The 9,159-nt window shown below is 43.8% G+C and overlaps 1 protein-coding gene across 2 annotated transcripts in view; it reads right to left on the bottom strand.

Annotated features, from left to right (window-relative positions):
• Window positions 1–941: 941 nt before the first annotated feature.
• CNTN2 (contactin 2) overlaps window positions 942–9,159 on the bottom strand; it is a 184,647-nt gene continuing 176,429 nt past the window's right edge. For both annotated transcript variants that reach the window (XM_069238524.1, XM_069238523.1), the window contains exons 22-23: window positions 4,135–4,303; window positions 942–2,643 (exon numbers count right to left, since the gene is read on the bottom strand). In XM_069238524.1, coding sequence (XP_069094625.1) covers window positions 2,543–2,643; window positions 4,135–4,303 — 270 coding nt within the window. In that variant the 3' untranslated portion in view covers window positions 942–2,542. The remainder of the gene's footprint in view (window positions 2,644–4,134; window positions 4,304–9,159) is intronic.

Genomic DNA, 9,159 nt, shown 5'->3' with positions numbered 1-9,159 from the left:
AGCTCCCGCCCTCTGACAGTCTGCCTGCCCATGATGTTGGCCCCACGACTCCGTGAGTGGTTGCTATGGCTCTAGAAAAACGGCCCACACGTGACCCTAAGGCACCAGCCCATCACCTAATGTCCAACTGTCTGCCTTCCCACTCCGACCCTGCGTATAAGGCAACAGTCACTCAAGGCTCCAAAACCCAAAACTTCTTTCGAGTGCCTCAGTTTCCTACAAACTTTCAGGAGCAAGGCGCTATTCCAATCGCTAGGCCGTGGTGAACAAGAACAGACTCCCCACACTTACAAAAACAACTCAAGACTGGCCTAGTCCCCTTGTCCATATATGTGCAAGCCCCCAGCTATAAGCAGTATTCCTGTCTGAGTATGATTTCAGAACTATATGTATCACATAACAGTGCGGGGGTGCCACTAAACAATTTTGATGGCAAAAGGACTGCGGTTTGATTCCCGAAATCAGATTCCCTCATTCCTAAATTGCTTCCCAAATAGTTCTTGATGTGCAGGGTTTGTGTCTTGGATCTTCACTGCACTAGCATGTCAGGCTTCCCGTGCAATGTATGATTCAACACAACAACCCCAAAGGGCTTTACTGTCTTCACAATGGACAAAATGGGACATGTTTTTGGGAGAATACCTTTTTGGAACACACCTCAGGCAACATCAATCAGAACTTTTCAATGTTATATTTTTAACTAAATTACCTTTTGAGTCTATGTTGACTCGACACACAAAATATTAGCTGCATTTCTGTCCTGTACAGATCGATTACTGGCAATCTTCCCGATGAAAGACTCTGTGCTGTCAGGTCCTGTGTCAAATGAGAGTCGGAGTCCCTTGCAAAGAACTGTCTGCAGATCCTCCCGTAAAACCCGGAGACCTGGAATAACTTCTCGGAAAACACTACTGTTGGTTTTCGAAAACAGCGAAAACGTATAAATGCAAACTGATTTATTACCAAAATTGTACAGTGAAACTGAACCTAAAAACAGTCTTACACTTGCATGGCATGATTACTTTGTTTCATACTGTTGTGGCAGCCATCTTGAAATTCACTTTTCTGGAAAAACAGTCAATGACAAATGTTAAAGTTGGTTCATGTTTCGATCACACCTCGCTCCCCTTCTCAATTTATAACTAAGCAATACTGTAATTAAGTATGTAACATATAAAACATCAGTGCCTGAGTTTTGATGAATACAACCTGTAAACCGAAGGCCAGAGGCAAGCAGAAGCAGAGCCACTGTAACTAGGAGAAGCAGAAAGCTTAGGCCACGTTTCTCACTTCTCGATTGAAAAATTATACAAACGGCACCCTGACAGATATTTACATTACAGCCAACAATCTCCAAAACAGTGAACAATCCACATTAATAAATACACTTGAGGAATTTTGACTTTGCTAATATATAAATATGAGGATGCATATATCTGAGGAAATGTACAGGCCTTGTGTCTTGGAAGGAAATCTGAAAAGGTGCACAAGGGGTTGGTGCCATTAGAAGATACCAGAGGATGTACAGAATGACAGAAGAGATCACTTTACATCTCCCCAGGGATCTCCTACACCGCACCCCCCCCCCCCACCTTGTGCAAACAACCATAAAGACATTCATCTAGTGATCTGAAGCATTTGTACAGAATTTAGGAACGGCTGTTTGTTTTTCCATCTCCGGTGTGGTCTAAAGCTGTGTTGTTTCCTTTATCAGTGCGTTCATGGTTGTTTTTGGTGTTTATGCCTTTTGTGTAATTGTTTTTCAGACCATCATTGTTGGTTTGCATTGGCACTAGACAGGCTTGCCATCTTCTTTAATGTAATTTAAGGGGCGTGGAGCAGAAAATGGGCCTTTTCTAACTCTCTTTAAATCTATGCTAAAAATTGCACTTATTTGCTCATAGTAAGAAAAGATGGCGGAGGATTGAGAAAAAACATCTCTAAACCAGGGACACTTGACAATCCGCGTTGCTCTGTGCCAGAGGCTGCATCGACTTGCTAGTGATCCTGATTGTGGCAAGAGTCTCATGATTTTAGGGCTCACAGATTCTGAGCCCTGGAACCCTTTTAGGTCAGTCACTTTCCAAAATTAGGTCACTTTCCAGAATTTAGGTCACTCACCAGAGGACCCTTGAAATGACACAATTTAAATAAACACTTTTCGATGATCGGTTAGAATTTCCAGTACAACCTTTAAAAGAAAACCTAAGTCATGTAAAAAAAAAACATTCTTTCATTTTATATTCATATTCATACTTGACTAGATAAGGCAAACAATGGACTGGGCAAGCAGCTTTATGTTTTGGTGCCAATTTTGTCCCCCTTATTTTTGGTTTAAAAAAAAGTTCCGTGTTTTTCGATAGCCAGACCTTGATGTATGAAATGTTCTAGCTGCTAAAAAATGTTCTTGATTTTCAAGAAGGCCTCCTCTTTTCTGCACTTTGAACTGGCAGCCCTTTGGGGCCACCCATATTATCTGTGGAGAAGTGTTCTGCTTTCCCCTCATAGATCTTCGAGTAATCCGCAGTGCCTTAAGTTGGGGTCAGTGCTGCAGAGAGTCAACCAGGGCCAGCATTATCACAGCGCAGGTTACAGCAGTGGTCTTCACTATGTTGGCCGAGTTTTCCACCATCATGCTTGTGCCTGTAAACAAAGCAAACACAAAGACGTTCAATGACAAAAATCAAAGATTTCGGTATGCTCACAAATCCATGAATTGCATTGAAAACCATTGCTTCGGGTACAAAACGACTATCAGGGGCATACTACATGCCCTGCAGCCCTACAGTGGGTCCCAAAACGTCTGGGGCCCCCACTCCCCCAAAGGCAACTCAATATCTGTGATATATGGGAGACTTAGGGGCCCTTCATCATATTCTACATTAGGGCCCCATCATTTGGCGTTGCGTCACTGGCTGTAATTCTTAAATGGGTATTCAGCCGGTGTTATGCACTGCATACGTGGCCAATATCCTACAGTTCATTCTCCAAAAGTCCCTCAGTAAATCCAAATTATTTATAGTGTTAAGCTGGATTGCCGTTTTCCCGTATCCACGACCGAATTACTTGAAAGTGAATGGCTACCTATTCCTAGTGATACTTCAAGTAACTAAGGAGTTGCAATACCACAGTGTGTATTAAAAAAAAAAGACATTAGAATCCATTTTATGTAAGTCACACTAAAAATGTGGTAGTTCAGAATGTGCAGAAGAATGGAATTTCTCTGCCTTTCCGCAGTGGGGCAACACTCCTCCGCCATAGCGGTGAGGCCTCCCCTGCTCAGGTGGGCCATCAGAAGGGTATGTCTCCGCTGTCTACACACTGAAGTCCACCAGTCTGTAAATCAGGTGGGTGGACCTTCAGTTTGGTGGAGAGGATACCCCGTCACCTTTCTGACTGAGTACCCTCTGAGTGAAACTCTAAATCGGGCACCTTGTGTACTGGTGCAGTGTTACACACAAAGCAACCGAGCTAGTTGCTGTGCCACTGCATGCTTAGTCTCCTGGGAAGAGATTCTTTGTAAGGCCCAAGTGAATGTTTTAAGTGAAAAAATATCGTAAAGGCAGCTTCATTGTAAGCTTTTTGAAAACTTCCGCTGAAACAGTAGAGAAAGTAATTTCTACGCTAAATCTTTAAAATGACTCAGTGTGCTGAGCACCTGCAGCATAGCTCTGCGCTGAACGGATAGGTTACAGGTTCGAAAATACATCAAAACCAACTCAGCTATTAAGAAAGTAATAAATTCACTACAGATGAGTTAGTAACACATATCATTTACACTGGCAGTGGTTCCCAACCTTTTGACTTCTGTGGACCCCCATTTTATCAATACTGGAGCCCGGGGACCCCCAGTGAATCATTATTGGAATCCGGGGACCCCCCACTGAGTCATTACTGATAGTTGGAACCTAATAATATAACATTTTCTAAGCAGTCGCGGACCCCCTGCGGAGGCTTCGCGGACCCCCATGGGTCCCCGGCCCACAGGTTGGGAACCACTGATTTACAGTGCCTAGAGGTAGTTCAATTTTGGTATGTGTTATAAATTGAAATTATGAACTAGCTATCTCTTTGGGACACAATGATCTTGCTGTGATTAGTGGAAGGACGGGGGTTAGAGAAGTGTAGCCCTACCACTGCTCCTTGGAATGTGGACCTCAATAGGCACGCCATCGCCACCCACACCGGTGGCCCTGATCTGCACTGTGGCATGACTGACATCCTCTGGCAGAGAAAGGTCAAATCGTGTCTTGGTGGTCATGTGGAGCGTTGGGGTGGAGTGAGAATCCAGGCGGTACAGCATCTATCAGGAGATAAGACAATCAAATTAACTTACTCCAATTTTTCTATTGCATGCATTTTGCTGAATATTTTGGATTGCTCTTCAGGGACACACAATAATAGTACATTTGCAATTTAAACACTGTCATAGGTGTTCAGACTTGAATATAGCATATGGTCAAAGGCAACAATAATAACTAGTAATAACTCATATGAGTGGGCTTTCTTACAAATAGATACTAATAGCCTGATTACAACCATGGCGGATGGGGTACTCTGTCACAAACGTGACAGAGATCCCACCCGCCGATTCACAAGTTCCATAGTATACAATGGAACTTGTAATACGGTAGAAGGAAATCCATCAAGTTTGTGACGTAGTATCCCATCTGCCAAGTTCGTAACGAGGCCCTAAGTGTAGGAGACAGGATGTAACAGCAATGCACGAGAGGATACGAGAGAAGCAGAGAGAAGAATTAGAAGAAGGAAGGGAATAAAGACAAAGGAGAGGAGATAGGGTTTTTAATAGGGGGAGTACACAGGGAACCGGTACCCAGATGCCAATAATGTAAATGCAATCCTTCAGAATATAGTGGTAATATGTTTCAGTGATAGCTGATTCTCCAGGCAGGTTTTGTAGGAGATAAAAGAGGGATCTTGCCTGGTATCAGTGGAATGACAAGAAGCAGCGGCAGAGCAAATAAGTCTCGCCTATGAGAGATATTGGCTTTGACTTGTAGCCATGCTGTACATCAGTGCGGCTGTTGTTCAGCATTCATAAAAGTAATGTAAAAAAGCGCCATGACACAGCATGCGCAGTTGCACTTTTTGTATTAAAAAGAAAAACAAATGGGGGAGTGAGAGTGTGAAAGGCAACATGGAGGGGGAGAGGGTGGGAGAGAAGGCCTGAGGTGGGGTAGAGGACACACAAAAGATTCTGGGGAAACACACAGACAACAGAGGGTGGGCGGGAACGGATGAGAAAGCAGGCTGACAATGGATGGTGGTAGTGAGGAGCTGTGGAGCAAGTTCACAACACATGGGCTGGAAGGACGAAAGAATGGCAACAAAGAGAGGATGTGACCGAGAAACATAGAGGGGGAGAAGTATACAAGGGAGACAACTGGAAAGCAGACACATTTTTGTAGATTTATAGAACAAAATTAAAAAAGGTGATACAACACAGCACAGCAACTTTACTTGCTACGTTGTGTTGCAACACTTCTTTGTAAGTATGCCCCCAAGAGACTAAAGGGGTTATTTAGAGTTATGATTGATGGACCTACCAGGTGTGGGGTAGAGTAGGGGGTCATAACGCCTGCCACCCTGGTAGATTTCTGCCAGCAATATTTAGATAACTCCACCTGCCTGGCAGAGATCTCTTTGCCTTCAAAGAAGCAACTGCTGTGGCCATTATTCTTGTGGCTGCTCCGCAAATGTTAAAGTTTATATTTGGAAAAACAACAAAACTAATGACATTGACACCCTGGTAGTTTCCTCCCAGGCTTGGGAGTCATTTTCATTTTTTCCTTTTCCAGACTGCCAGCTTTTTTCTGGGGTTGTGAAAAGGTAAAGAAATAGTAACTATAACACCCGTCCTGAATAATTTGGATGGACTAAGGTACTGAAATCAATGGCCTGATGCCGATCAAGTCAACAGTCTATGGTTTCCGTGACTGAAGTAGTGGGGATTCCGCTGGTGAAAATATGACAGTTCCTGTTGACCCTAGCTAGGGTGGTTGGACTGGTAGTTTGGCGGGCATGGTACTCTATCACACTTTAAATAAACATCAGGTTCCTAAGAAAATTCCTAAATAGGTTGTCCAGCCTCTAGTAATGTTGAGACTGTGGTATGGCATTGTTGTTCCCAATATTCCCAGCTATCTGCATGGCCCCATTAAGAGGTGTCCTACTTGTAGCTGCAAGGATAGAAGACACAAAGAAACAGTGGCGGCTCCTCTGCTAGGGCGGAGGAGCATTGCCCCCTGCCAGCAGCAACTGCTGCAAATCCTTTAACAAGGAAAGGATAATAAACTACATTTATTATCCTTTACTTGTTAAAGGACGGGGCATGTGGGGTGGCGAGTGTGAGGGGGAGTGCTCAGCACTCTCCCTCAAAGTGCATGTGTGTTTGGCCGGCCGTCTTGGGCCGGCCAAACACACATGCAAGGTAGGCTCAGCACAGTTGCCCTTCTGGATAGAGCATTCACGGGCTTCCAGTCTGCCTGGGAGCGCCCTGGCTGGGCGCTCCCAGCCAATCCTGACGCTGCTCTGAGCAGCGTCAGGATTGGCTGTAGGGCAGTCTGGGAGCCTCTACCTGGAGTGATGGAGGAGAGGAGCGGCTTGCGGAACAGAGTGGAGGTAAGTTTTAAAAAAAAGTTATTTTATTTGTATGTTTTTAATGTTCCCCCCCTGCCCCCCTCCCACACGCCTGCAGCCCGCCCCCCTGTGAACCCCACGAGCAGCGACTGCAAAGAAATCTGACCACATTGTGGCAGCACTTTTTGAACTAGGCCGGGTCCTGCTCCAAGTGCACTGCATGTTCAGGTTTGCCTGCTTTACATTCTAAGCTCTGAAGATAAACACCCTTTTTTATGTGAAAATATTCTTATGCTGATAGAAACATCTTCATAGCGCCAGCGAATTCCAATTTGAAACAGTTTTTTGAAACACCATCTCCACTCTAACATGATCGTTTTCGGTCTAAACTATATCCTGGCAGTTGGTAAACATGACCCTAGGTTTACATCTTTCAAACACTGTCCAAGCAATTGATTGCCTCTGCAACTGATAACCACAGTCTGATAGACTCCTATTCATTCTGTCACGTGAAGCATGGCCACCATAATTCCATCTCCTTCTATTTCCTCTGAAACTCTTATGTTGACAAGCTACAGGGACCTATTTATACAAATATACACACGGAACCTATTCTACTTTTCTCCACTGTTATCTGCCTTTCATGTCGTATATATGTACTTTTCCCTTTATTTATGGACTATGTACATTGTAAATCAATTGATATCCTGTGTAAAGAGCTCTAACACCCTCTTAGATCATATCAAATGTATAGAAAAATCCACATAATTAATTAAATAAAAGAAGTGGTACTTGCTCACTACAAATCAGTCAATGTATGGCCAACTGAGTTGATTGAGTAATCTGCCTGCCAAAATCTTGGTCTGCTCACCTTATTTAGAAATGAGTGAACCTTAGGGGGCTTATTTACAAACCCCTTACGCCACCAGTGAGTCACTTTTTATGATACTCCTCCGGCGCAGAGTGCAAACCCATTTCTTTGAGGCCATTTGAAGCCACTTTGCATGGCTTTGCGTGGCTTCATAGATATGGTGTAAGGCAATGCACCGTGAGTCGCTGCATTGCCTTACACTGCGTCAGGTGGGCATTCCATGGGCGTTTCACTGGGTTTTCCCAAGCAACACCCATGGATTTGATGCATTCCCGGATTTACAAGAACCTGTAAACCTGGGAATGTGTCAAATCTGTACGCCTCCCCAGGGGAGGTGTAACAAAGAGAAATATGCTTATTTCTCCTCATTCTTTTCTCTTTCTATGTGTGCTGCATTCTCTACAAGTGTTTTGATCTATTTTAGTTTTTTGGGCAAAGAATCGGTGGTCTCAAATCAGAGCAAGTTCATTTATGATGGGCTGGGATTCTTGTCTCTGTCCGAGTCCATTCATACAAGCATGGTGTTACATTACCACTTTATGCCTTCTCAGTTCAACTCTTGAGACCCAAGAAACTCCATTGTTGTGAGGACAAAACATTATTTCAGCTTATAGTTATAATGTATCTGTATTGGCCAAAAGAAAGTGTCTACCTTCCACCAAATGGTGATGTAAATCTGTTTTTCTTGTCCTTGGCTTGAATGATTCCCTGTCTATGTTTCCATCATTCATCTGTTCATGCATGTATGCATACAACCATCATCCATCCTTCTAGAGGCTCTCCCATTCACTCATCCGCCCACCCATCCATCTATGTATCAATTCACTAAAAAATCATCCATTCATCTGTCCATCATATGGAGCATTCATCCATTTGGGTATACATCTACTCATTTTCTGGATACACTCGCCTGTAACTCTTCTGTTCACCCATCCCATCTATGAAACCTTTCACCCGAGGATCTAGCCATCCATCCATCCATCTTGATCAAAGTACATTTGCGTGCGTGTATTTGAACCAGTTTCTAAAATACTCTGTTTGCCAGACAAGCGGAAACACAATATGGCTTTGTAACCTGATCCCAGTGAATTTCTCTTGAAATCTTTATTCTTTTTTTAATTAATTTGCTGGTGCTCAAGTGCGTCCATCCAGTTAGAATGTATATTTTGGAGGTGTGTCATTAACAGTAATTGCCTCCATATATATCAATGCTGGATGGGGGTGTCTTCCTTGATATAAAGTAATTCAGGTTAACAAGGGGCATATTAAATTGGCTTCACTTCTTAATCCCAGAATAGGTTAAACTTTGTCTGCGGGAGAAAAATCGACTGCAACTGAAAGCAGGCTGCAAATGCTGAACATAACGAGTGCTGTAATTCTGATTTCCAATTCATCCACACTTTAAATTGTTGAAATGTGTTCCTAATCTGATCAAAAAGAAGTTTGCTAATCTAATCTCGTGCGCACCGCAATCCTTTTCCAGCTACTCCCAGAATGAGGTGGGGCCATGGAGGCTTGTTCCCACTCCACCCTGTGACGATGGGCTGCAGTGCTACACAGCCTCCCTGATTGACAGCCAGCTTTGGAAACCCACGGCTTACACTTAAAGCCCCCAGGCTGTTTTCTGTGACCGAGGCTTCAGTGCGTCATAAGGGGCAGTGCCTTACAGTGTTGTAGGCTGCCTTAGG

The sequence above is a fragment of the Pleurodeles waltl genome, chromosome 6 (assembly GCF_031143425.1).
Source record: "Pleurodeles waltl isolate 20211129_DDA chromosome 6, aPleWal1.hap1.20221129, whole genome shotgun sequence".
In the NCBI taxonomy this organism is placed as follows: domain Eukaryota; kingdom Metazoa; phylum Chordata; class Amphibia; order Caudata; family Salamandridae; genus Pleurodeles; species Pleurodeles waltl.
Note: the sequence above shows the minus strand (reverse complement) of the source record. Positions and strands in the feature narration are given on the sequence as shown.